This window comes from Natator depressus, chromosome 3, assembly GCF_965152275.1.
Source record: "Natator depressus isolate rNatDep1 chromosome 3, rNatDep2.hap1, whole genome shotgun sequence".
NCBI classification, from domain to species: Eukaryota; Metazoa; Chordata; order Testudines; family Cheloniidae; genus Natator; species Natator depressus.
In genome coordinates, this window is record NC_134236.1 from 115,676,272 (window position 1) to 115,689,019 (window position 12,748).

The window sequence follows — 12,748 nt, forward strand, 5'->3', positions numbered from 1 at the left end:
CCTTATGAGGGCAAAGTCTTAACTGGAAGGAGTTTTCCAGTTGCATTCAGTTATGCAAAACTATTATTCTAGAGTCTTACTTCTCACTAAAATACAAAGCAAAACAGAACCTGATTGGAAAACTAAAAATACTTACTTCCTGGTTATACAGGCAAGTTTCTGTCTCTTCTGGAAGCAGGGCTGTAGCAACAAATAAGCATTCTTCAACACCATCCAGCCAAGAAGAGGTAGCTGACACGCTATCATAAAGCTTCTGTTCCAAGTGCAGGCTTTCCTTCTCTGCTCCTCCAGCCTGAGTGAAAGGAGCGAAAGTGATAGGAAAGTCTGTCAGTTCATACTGCCTCCATACAGAGAACTAATGTCCCCTGGTTCTCCAGTGTTCAGGGAGGGACAGCTCACTGCCAAGTGGGAACTAGAGGAGTGTTCACTCTGTATAGCAGCTCTGCATAAAATTGTATTTAAAAACAAACAATGCCACTGTACCTGAGATGAAACATCTTCAAAGGCCTGGTTCAAACCAACCAATATAGATTCAAATGATGATTTATCTTGTGCCTTTCCTTCCCCTTTATACAAGGGTAGGCCAGACATCAGTCTGTTTGGTCTGTTGTAAAGCTGTTAGAAGAGAAGTATTGGTTAGAGTAGTTCTGATGTACACTGGATCTCTCATACGAAAATATAGATACCACTACCGGCTGAGGAGCCCCTACACCATTAAATAAGTCACACACATACCGCTGTTATAAAGCTGCTCACACTGGAGGTTCACATCATGTATGAACAGTATACCTGAACTAAACTTAGCAATGAGACATGTATACCCAGAGATGCTGAAGTAGTAATACTGTTTATATGTTGGAAAGCTACAGTTACTAGACCATTCTGGAACAGAGCACTAAGCCAGTGCCTAACAAGAGAAAAAGTATAGCACAATCCAATGGCTGGGAGTTGAAGCTAGACAAATTCTTGTCTACCTTGCATAGGCACTGACACCATGGGTGCCCCGGGGCCGGAACATCCGAGGGAAAAAAATAGTGGGTGCTCTTCTTTTTTTTTTTTAAATGAATCAGGACAAATGAGTGGGCAATGAGGATTGCCGACTCTATTTATATTGTACCATATTTTTAAGTAAAAAAACCATCTACATTTGCACATAAGGCCCAATCCAGCTCCCATTAAGGTCTGTGGGAAAGTTTTCACTGGGTTTTATGTGAGCTGAGTCAAGCCCAGAGTGAGTCTAGGTAAACATGCACCTTCATCACTGTTGTTCTCATTCTTCTTTCCTCATTCTCTCTTCGTTGCACAAACTTGCTGCATTTCACTTTAAACTGGGCTGCAAGCTCTTTCACACAGAGCCTGTCCCTTGCCATATGTACAGCAACTTGCACAGGAAGGCCCCAATCCTAAGTGGGGCCTCTGGGGGCTACTAAAATACAAATAAACTAATAATAATTATGAGTTTTAATCTCTGCCAGACCCTTGGATAGTTGGCAGATGGTTCTGCTTACATCTAAAGTGAAGGTGATCTGCGATCTACGCAAATCTTGAACCATTTACCTCTTGCGGTAAAACTCCATGGGTGAAATCCTGGCCTCACTGAGGTCAATAAACTGAATGGGACCAGGATCCCACACAATGAGTTTAAACTCATAAAGCCGAATAATACTTCCAATTTTGGTTAATTTGTAAAATTTTACCAAAAATTTCGCTTTATGTTCCTTGAACTGACTATTTTTAAAAACTGTATTCTACATAAGGCATTTGCTGTGCATAAACTGTACTTTGTGTGCTCAGCTACATGCTTTTCATACAAGAGTGCACAGAAACATTAAAACCAGCTACCGGTTGTGCCTCTTCCTGTTCCAAAGCATTCTGCAGCAGTCTCTGTTTGGTGCTGAATTCCTGGTGCAAGCTTTCCCATTTCATTCTCATTTGATCTTCAGCTGATGGATTCTCACCTTCCAAGCCTAACTCCTGAGATAACACATCAGGCTTCTCACTGTGACAAAAAAATATAAGTTAAGCTCAGGAAGTATTGTAATTGAAGGTGTTTCTTGCCCCTTTCAATTTTGATTTTTCACATAATTCAATTTTGAAATAAATGCCTTTTTAAAAGAACAGCTTTTAGTTGTGCTTTAAAGCAGTAATATGAAGGATACATTTAGAACAGAAATAAGTACTCAAATATAACCAGACCCATTCAACTCTTATGAACTGTATGGAGCTGCAAACACTCATATAAGCTAATAGAAACACATACAACCCCCAAACTGATGAAAAATATATTAGATTCAAATTTAAATTCTAAATCCGTTGTTATTTCAGAGAATGAGAAGTTGTAGTTATTTAAATTACTAGTTACTAATTTGGATCAACTCTCTCTCTCTCTATTTTTCCGCATGTGTCCTACACTACTTCTCCTCATGTCAGACATGTTACCTGAATCTTGGTGAACAAAAGGTTAAGTTCAACTTTCCCCCTTCTTTTGTAACCAAGTTCAGGGGTAAGGCTGTGAATGTGGCTATTTGGAAAACAACTGTTCCACAACTATTACAGGACTGGGTTGAACCCCAAACTTGGGAGATTTTCAATTTACTTTAAATTATTACACTTCCTTGTTGTAAACACTAACCCATGAGGAGGACAAACTGCTGAGAGTAACTGGCCTTCTTCCCCTGCTGAGTCATTCACATGCACTGATTTTGATGTAAAAGTCCCTAATATTGAGCATCAAAGCTTTTGCTCCGCTATCCTATGAACCACCTTTATGCCTTCCAGATTTTGGCATATTGCAGGAGCCAGGGTTATTTAAGCAGCTCTGAGAGCTGTTCTAATTTATGGCATCCTACCTGCCCCACCCCCAGAGCTACTAATGGCCAGCTTTGCAGCAAATGGAAATTCAGGACTCTCCACCCTCCCCAGCCCCACCGCTGCATGCTCCCATGCCAAGGCTTGTGGGAGTCCTCAAGCAGACTGTATTTGTCTTCTTCAGTTATTACCAGGGAGAATTCTCCCCCAGCCTGAACCAAGGCCTGGCATAAATGGTCCAGAGTGAGGGTGAGAATCTCACCCTATGGCTCAAAATTCAAGAGACACTCCAAGTGCCAAAGATAAAAGTCTTAATTAACTTCATGCAGACAAAATTAAGTTATAGACACTTCCTTTGTTAATAAGATTATGCTTTCAGATCACAATGGTTTAGGATAGTATTATTATTTACTTGTATTATCACAGAAACTAGGAGCCACAGACATGGATCAGGGCCCCATTGTGCTAGGCTCTGTACAAACACAGACAGAACAAAAATTAGAGAACAAGATGTTGGAAGAAAGAGACAGAAGCAAGGAGGCCAAAGCGTGAAGGCTTAGGGATCCCCGCTGAAAAAAAAATGTATCGAAGCTCACCTAGCTCGACGGCCATCTGGAGCAGAATGTTGGGTTAGGATTTCTTCTCCGCGGCTTGCTACTGAACAAAGTAGCTTCTTCTGCTCTGCCAGCTCTTGTTCCAGCTCCTAACAGAGAACAAAGATGGCTATGTTAATAGTTTGTTTGTTTTTCTGGTTGTGAAGAGCATATCCGATGCATGTTTTTACCTCTCTTAACCATCAGAGTCGGACAGCCATCAAAATAAATGTGCAGGAAATGAGTATAGATGCCCACAGCCTTCCCAGAATGATATAGATGTTCATAGCCTTCCCCTCACTGTTATTAAGGTGAGTAATCTCAAAAAACCAATATGCTACTTATGACTCAGTCATGCCAAACTATGACACCACAAGGGTGTGTGTATCTATTGTCTCCATCAAGACAGCAGTGGAGTGCTTCAGAACCCTAATGAATGTATCCTTACAACACCTCTGTGAAGTAAGGTAAGTATTATCTTCAATGTACAGATGGGGAACTAAGGCACAGTGAGACTAAGTGACTTGCCCAAGTTTACATAGGAAATAGTGGGCAGAGCCAGAAACAGAACACAGACCTCCTGGGTCCCCATTCAGAGCCATAACCACAAGGTCATCTTTAATCTGGTCTGGCTGGCTCTATCTTACCTCTGATGGGGAGAGGGGGAGGAAGGGTCAACTGCATCATTATGGCACAGCCCTCAGTAACGGGTGGTGCAAACTCTAGGAAGAGCTCTGCCTCAGGGGGCATAATCTCTTTAGTGTTTCAGGTATGCAGGATAATGCAGCATGCTAGCACAAAGCTTTTAGGCCCTGATTCGGAAAGTATTAAAGCACATAGTTAAGTAATTTGCTGCGTTGGGGCCTCAGATCCTATGTTGCTATAGAAAACCCTACAACAGATAGCGTAACATGGCTCCTTCTCAGAAGATAGGTAGCTTGGCTGGCTTGTGAGTAGAGGAGATGGAAACATGGCCCCATATCCACTGTGTGTGCTGGAAGGAGCAGATTCTGTTTTTAGAAGAGTGCAGGGACTGTGATTCTGACTGCCCCCTGTACAGACTGTGTGTGTAGAGGAAAGGCATCTAGCATACTCCCCATTCTTTGCACAACATTGCAAAGGACCAGCTATGAACTAGACCTGGATATTTAAGTTATACGAGTCATTTTTTCCTCACAGGACAATGTGCCACCCTAATAGTGTGCAATTATTTAAGGAAGAAGTTCTAAACTAGCTATATCATTTCCATTCTATTCAGATACTATGCCTACCCCTAGGGTATCTGTACTCATTTGATGGGCAAAAGTGGGTTTAAATAAGAGATGTATGTAAATACAGAGCATACACCAGAAGAATCTTATAAATTTCTGGTTCCCTACACTGCCCAGGCAGTAAATGCCTAAAGTCCTATCAAGAAACATGTTTGTGATGTTAAATGAAACCTGCAGGTCAGCGTGTGGCAAGTACAAAGTACTAACTTTCTGTTGCTGGAGGCTGCTCTGTTGCTGCTGGGAACGGGTTGTTCGTGCTTGGGTCAGCCATTCTTGGACACTTGGACTGTGTGAGGATATCAGGTCCAATTCACATACCTCCTTGTCTTGTAAAGCTCCCTGCTTTGATTAAGAAGAAAAGAAACAATTACTTTATATGACAGGGACCTTTTATGTTACAATGAGGTGTGAGACACTGGCTTGCTCAGTCCATATTAATATGGTATAGTGCCTTTCAACTCCTAAGTTGCTGGTTTACATGAATTTAGCTCAGCTGTGACTTGAAGTTATTCGTTTGTTGGCCAGTATCAGGTAGGTCTCCATAAAACAAACCAAGCAAACACTTCCACCACAACTGGCATCTTGCTAGCAGAATCAGAGGAACAGCACTGGCATAGACTTAGAGACACCCTCTTACAGGACGTCCCTTCAGTTCACAGGAAAGCCACATTAACAAGCCAGCAATAAAGAGGGTTGCAGTTAGAATTGGGCAAATAATTGATCTTTCAGTTCAGCCAGCAAACAAAAACATTAGGGACAATATTTGGTTCAGTTTCATTCTGAAAATGTTTAGAATTTGTCAGCAAACTGGAAAAGTCCAGTCAGCTTCAGAAAAGTGAGAGAGAGAGAGATTCCTTTTAACCTTTCGCTAGTGATGAGGGAACTGGCTTGGTGTGTGGGAGACCCAGCTGCAAATCCCCACTCTGGAGTCAGGATTTGAACTCTGATCTCCCGCTGAGCAGCCTAACCTCCAAGCTATCCTGGGGTAAGTTACTCGCAATCTCACCTACTGAAGATGCCCTACTTTGTATACATATTTAAGCATTCCTGAGAGCAAAGACTTAAACTGAGGCATTCTCTTCTACTGTGTAAGTGCCCCAACCACCAAGCTATTGGTTATTCTGGGGCAGGCTACTCACGCTCTCCTGTTCTGCTTTATATAACTACTTAACTATCCATTTGGCCAGAGAACACAAGAGAATAACTCCATAGCCTGCTGATTAAAGCTCTCACCTGGGAGGTAGGAGATGTGAATTTAAATCTCTCCTCTGAATCAGGCAGAGAGAAGATTTGAATCCACACCTCTTATCACCAGGTGAATCCTTTAATCACCATGTTATAGCCTCTTTCTCTCTCTCCTGACCCAATTATAATTAATAAATAAAGTGGAACAGCTTCAGCAGAAGAGTTTGAGCGGTATAGCTTGGTGGTTAGGCAGCTCACCTGGGCTAGGAAAGCACTAAGTTCAAGTGTTGCTCCAAAGTGGGGATTTAAACCTGCATCTCCCAGCTAAGTGCCCTAATCACTGGCTAAAGATGACACAAGCATATTTTTCTGAAACTGACCTGGAAAAATGTTTCCCAGATTAAATTAACTGGGTCAAATTCATGAACAGTTTTGGGTCAATCAGAACTGCATTTTTTCATGGAACAAACTAAAAGTCTGAAAAAAGAAAAGGAGTACTTGTGGCACCTTAGAGACTAACCAATTTATTTGAGCATAAGCTTTCGTGAGCTACAGCTCACTTCACACTTCATGTGAGCTGTGGCTCACGAAAGCTTATGCTCAAATAAATTGGTTAGTCTCTAAGGTGCCACAAGTACTCCTTTTCTTTTTGCGAATACAGACTAACACGGCTGCTACTCTGAAACCTAAAAGTCTGAAAAATTTCACCCAGCTCCAGTTGCAGTTGCCCTGTGCATTTATTCTGTGACTAATATTCCATGGATAAACAGCAGATCACTTTTTTCAGGAATGCTAATCCAGTACCTTACGCAAACATTACATCTGTTTTTTAAAAGTGAAGACCTCCACCTTTCCCAAAGACCTAATTGACCTAAAATGCCTACCAGCTTTAAAAGTTCCAATTGACAATGATGGGAATCAGTTGATTGTTTCCATCAGCTTACTGATTATTTACAAATGAGAGAATGCTGGTTCTTATTCTGGCCTATACACTAAGCCCCAAAATTAATAAGTATATTTGAATCAGTTTATCTGTGGTAGATAAAAAGATAAATACAAAAGATAGAGAGAGTTGATTGACACAGAGAGAAAAGAGAGATAAAGAGATGGACAGACAGCAATTTTAGGCAAACTGATTCCCATTCATCCTCCCTTACTATATATAATTGATCCTTTCTTCTCAAATAAATTATTATGTTACATGTTACATGTTTACATTATGTAAACAAACACCAAAAAGAAAACAAAGCCCTCAATGGTACGGAAGAGTTTACAAATGATACTTCTTTTGATCCAGCCACCCTTCTATAATCCTTGACCCCTATGAAATCCACATTCATCGTAAATTCAGAAGTGCTGATCAGCAACAGCAGAATAATGTATTTAAATGCAGGGATTTAAGTACAAATTTTCTTCTCCAGCATTTACAAACATGAACTTATATGGTTCCGGAATTTTGGGTTTTTGTGATTGTCTGGGTATATTCAAAGTTAGCACCTATTACATATCTAGATACAGAAAGACCAGGCTATCATTAAAGACTTTCTCCTGTTTTTTTTTTCTTTACTGATTCCAAAACTTCAAAATCTACACCTAGGGCCCAGCCCCTCTTCCCTTTTGATTTTTGTTTTATGCATCTCATTTTTGTAGATGTGACTCCTTGGATACAGGTTTTACCCATGATTCAGCTGTCATTCTGAATCAAGCTTGGCCACTCAAGTGGTCTAGAGAGGGCCGAATATGCTCCCATGATGGGGAATGAACTTCAAGTCCAACTTGGTCCCTTGTTTTCTTTCAGGGACAGGGAACAGCACAGGTGCAATGCCATCAACTGATGGAAAAGGAAACAAGATTGTCTCATGTCTCACTGCATTTGTAGCTGATAATGACCTATCAGTGATTGGACTTGAACTCTGATATGGGCTGCTGTCACATGGCACTGTAGTTGCAGGCATTCAGACAACAACATAGAAAGAAGCCTAAGGTTTTTCTTTCGGATGGACAATTCAATAGCTCTGGTGAACAGGTGCAGTCCTGGTGTTGGGTTGGGTGGTGTTAGAAGGTGAAAATTGTAAGGGGGACAAAAATTAAGTGGTCTTTCATCAAGACCTGCTGTTAACCCCACGCCTCACTCCATTGTGGTTAAGTCTTCTATTCTCCTTGAAGATTAGCTGGATGTAGGGAAACTGCTATGAGGTCTTTAGCAAAGCTGGTAGGTAGATAGGGAATGAAGTGTGGGGGGTCCCAGGCAAAGCAAAGCAAGGGTTATTTTCCAGTTTTAGTTATCTGATTGAAAATATGACAATTTTCCTGAGACAAGTATATAGAGTTCTCTATCTCCTACTACTATTTGAAGGGCTTTTGAAAGAAATGAATAGTTTCTCATTGAATCTCAAATTAATCTTGGTGAGGAAGAAATGAAGGGAAGCTATTGTTTGAATGGAGAAAAACACACTTTTTCTAAATGGTACAGAAAGCTTATCAATGGCTAGAGACTGATTTGAACTAGATTCTTAAAGCATCCTCTTCGCTAGGAGGAGCGTTCAGCTACCAAGGGGACAGGCGCTACACAAAACTAAAATAAACAAACTGAAGGCCTTGGATGCATGCTAAGTAATAAAACTGCACAAGGTTTGAAAATGGAACATTACAAGACAAGCTTGTTTCAGATTTTTTTTTTCAGTCTATGGAAATAGGAAATAAATAAATATGAGAGAGCCTCTGGAATTTGTAGATCCAGGAGTAAACCATGTACTGCAAAGAGTGTGTGTGTGTGTGTGTAACGTATATTCTAGCTTACACACACACATATATATAAATAAAAGCTAGAATACACATGTTCTAGCACTAACCTCCTATGTTTAGTTGTGTCTCTTTTAATTATTCCCAAATCGATAGACGATAAAAGGTAATGAACACATTAACATTTCAATTTGAATTGTATTTGATAGAACTTTTTTTATGTTCATTGGCTTGTAAGTACTCAGAAAAACCAAGATTCAAAATTGGTTTCAATTATTTTTTAATCCTTAGAGGCAATTTATTTACTACAATGTGCTTTTGAATGCATAAAGTAAATAAACTTAAAAAACCAGAAACTGTTTGCTGCTAATGTATTTCAGTTAGAATAACTTTGTGTGTTAAGTGTAACTATACTAGGTGTAAATTTTGATAGAAATGTGATCTGTGTGGTGACTGTGTCCCTTTAAAATATGCAATTTTATATTGTTTGCTTTGAAAGACTAAGTATTGCACTGCTTACAGAGCTACAAGAAATGGAAAAAAATACAAACAAGACAACTGCGAAAGAATCTAATAGTCACTGAATTTCTAAGAAACTAGGGACAAATTCTGCCCTCAGAGGGGCACATACAACTTCCAATGATTTCACTGGGAGCCAAATATGTGAATTCAATGGTAAATTTAGGCCTCTGCTTGATTTTTAAAAGGCTACATGAAAGTTAGCCAACAACAACACTTCAGTAAATACACTGAATTTGTGGTTAGTGGGCTTTTAACCTTAGCTGAACTATACAAATTTGGGAACTTTCTAAGGAATAAAACAACATTTTTCAGTCTTTTATTGCATTAGAAAAAATAAGTGCTTCATTGGGAGTTGTGGGTGCTTAGCCTTTCTGAAAATCAGGCCATTTATTTAGATGCTGATTTATGGACATAGAAGCCTAAATTTAGACATCACTTTTGAAAATTCTTGCCATTATCTTTACCATTTTCCTCATCTTTGCCCTCTGCTCCACCATTCCTGGTTGCAAGCACATGATTTAGGGGGGCTAGAGGGGATTGGGCCTAGGATGGGAGATGGAAAGAGGACCTGACCTGTAAACATTTATTTGAATCTCTATGGCTTACAGGTCTCTGCTTCCTTCCTACCCCCAGCCTTTGTCTCCCTCGCCCTTCTTGCTCAGTCCCTTCTAAACCTTTCCACTGAGCACCTCCTTTTCCCAGCTTCATTCAAGAACTTCTCTCACCTTTTTTTTCTGACTCTTTGGCTCCCATGCACTCATAGAATCCCTGCCTCCTGCTCAGTGAGAGGGGAAGGAGCAGAATGAGGCTGAGACATAGACTCGGGGACTGGGGAAAAGGCAGAGAGAAGAGATGACATGGCTCCCCATATAAGAGTGAGAAGTGGATGAAGGGGCCAGGAAGTGGGACCAGGGAGAAGTGGTGAAATTGGGCAGTGGAATGAGGATGGGCTGCAGGGGAAACTGGTTAGCAATTCACTGTGTAGCTGGTGCTGGTGGAGTGTAAGAGGCTCCTCCGCTCCCTAGGAAAGGCTAGTGCTGCCTCTGCGCTTACCCTTTTGGACCCATAGCACTCTATGAACCTCCCCTCTAATCCTTCTCCTCTCCACCTTCCTAACCAATAGGAGCCCCCACGGCAGGAGGAGCACCAGGAAGTTCCCGGGTCTTAAAAGGATCTAGATCCCCATGCAGAAGAGGCAGATCACCGTAACTGCTCCTTTACATTCTGACCCTCATATCAGCTGACCCCACACATTCCTGCAACCAGGAAGTGGAGCCATCTGGAAGAAAAGCAGAGAAAACACAAGGTCAACACAGCATTTTATTTCATATTATTGCCCCAAATACGTGTAGCTTGAAGGTAGTCTCACAGCATAAAAGTTTGAACGATATTGTATGGTATGACTGCTAAATTCTGCAATGGATAGCTGCAAAAAATTATTTGGATCCCTTCTGATCTAAGAGCTTTTAGGGTATTTCCACAGCTTCCTTTTGTTTTTGTCGGTTACTTGGAGCATCTGAAGCTACTAAGCACATCCCCTGGGTGGTGGATGGGGAAGTATCCACAAGGTTGTGCTGGGGGCTGGTAATCCTATCATGTAAAAATTAACTTCCTACAGAAATGAACCACAGGAGCCACACAGAGTGTGCAGCAGGCTTGAACAAGAGATCAGACTTCATGTGAAGAATATGAGAGGCACTGAAAAAAAAAGTCACTGAGAACAATATACAAAGCTTCTAAAACAGCTCAAGTAATTACCGAAATGGATAGCTACTAGCTGGATGTCCTTGGAATCAGTGAGTGCAGATAAACAAGTTTGTTTCTCTAAAGTGTAATTTGTTCAAATAAAACCATCATATATTCAAGGAATGTGGATCATAGACTTGAAGCCGACATAGCAATCCAAATGCTGAATGAAGTAGGAACCAGTCCATGAAAAAATTATTAGAGTTCACTTTTAGATTAGATTCTTCAAGCTAGTGGTTACACAGTGCAAAAATCCAGTCGTGGAAAAAAATGCTTTTTATGATTTGTTACAAGATGCGTTAATTAATGTCCCAGAACATGATATCATAGTGACTATGTGTGATTTTAATACAAACACTGGAATGAACAATGATGGGTTAGATAAAGTTATGGGCAAGGGCAGCAGGGGTTTGGATATGAACCAAAATGGTGAACAATTTGTAGAAATTTGCAGTATGAACAACTTTGTGATAGATGGAAAAATATTTCCTCAAAGAAATCCGGAAAGTGACATGGAACTCCCAAGATGGTACTACAAAGAATCAGATAGATCGCTTCTGCATTTCAAGAACATTTCACAGGTGTGCACAAGGGAGCAGACGTGGTCCGTGACCATAACTTTTGTATCACTGAATTGAAGATCAAGTTTAAGAGGAAGAAGAAGGTTAAAAGAAGACAACGCATCAATAGCACACAATCAAAAAGATCCAAACACAAAAGGTGCTTTTCAGCTTGAGCTGAAGAACAGGTGCAGTGTTCTAATGGAGTTAGTTGAAGAAAACCCAGATGCTGATATTCTGAGGGAAAACATCAGAGCTTCTATCCAGACAATGCAAAGACATTTTAATAACAAAATCTAAAAGGGAAGAATGGGTTAATGATGTTACTTGGACAGCAGTGGATAAGAGAATAACTATAAAGCAAAAACCCATTAATGCTAAGACATGTCAAGAGACAAGCAAGTGGAAAGAAGAATACAGAACTCTAGACAGAGATAAAAAGGAGTCTAGAAGAGAACAAAGTGCATACATGGATAGAAAATGTCAAGAGGCTGAAAATGCTACCCAAAATGGTGATCTTACAACCTTGTATAAGACAATCACACAGCTAACAGGAAACTTTAGCAGTACTGGAAGCCTATCAGAGATGTAAATGTTAAGACTCTTAATACAGAACAACAACAAAAGGAAAAGATAGGAAGAATATTTTCAGACTGTTTTAAACAGAACAAGCCCAAGTTAACTACTAGAAATGCCTGATGAAGACCTACCACTGGAGCTTGATATGGGAAGAAATGGAAGACTCATCAGTAAACTCCAAAATGGGAAAGCAGCGGAGAGGATAACATTACTGGAGAGATGCTTAAAGCAAGTGACAAAACGGCCCTCCAAACTTCTCGTCTTCTTGATAGACTATGGAATGAAGAAAAGAACCCAACCCAGTGGAGGAGAGGCTTTACAGTAAAACTGCCGAAGAAGAGTGACCATACTAACTACAATAACTAGAGAGGAATCACATTACTCTCAGTGCCGGGAAAAATCATGCGTATTATCATCCTGGAATGTAACAAGAAACAACTAGACCTTCAACCTGAAGAGGAATAAGCAGGTTTTAGACCACTGAGATCATGTGAAGACCATATTGTTGTTCTCAGACATATTCTAGAACAAAATGTGGAATTGGCAAGGACCTCTTGTGATAAATTTTACAGATCTCCAGAAGGCTTTTGACAGCATACACAAGGACAGTCTTTGGAAAATTATGGCATACTACAGAATACCAGCAAAAATAATTAGAATAATCAAGGATCTATATTATAATGCTGAATACGTAGTCAGAGATAGTGACAACATCAGCAAATGGTTTGCAGTGACAACTGAA

General features: G+C 40.4%; 1 protein-coding gene across 1 annotated transcript in view; it reads right to left on the reverse strand.

Annotated features, from left to right (window-relative positions):
* The window catches only part of SYNE1 (spectrin repeat containing nuclear envelope protein 1), a 493,953-nt gene that overhangs the window by 119,942 nt on the left and 361,263 nt on the right, over positions 1-12,748 (reverse strand). The window contains exons 98-102 of the mRNA XM_074948627.1: positions 4,880-5,014; positions 3,405-3,511; positions 1,843-1,999; positions 484-615; positions 137-292 (exon numbers count right to left, since the gene is read on the reverse strand). Coding sequence (XP_074804728.1) covers positions 137-292; positions 484-615; positions 1,843-1,999; positions 3,405-3,511; positions 4,880-5,014 — 687 coding nt within the window. The remainder of the gene's footprint in view (positions 1-136; positions 293-483; positions 616-1,842; positions 2,000-3,404; positions 3,512-4,879; positions 5,015-12,748) is intronic.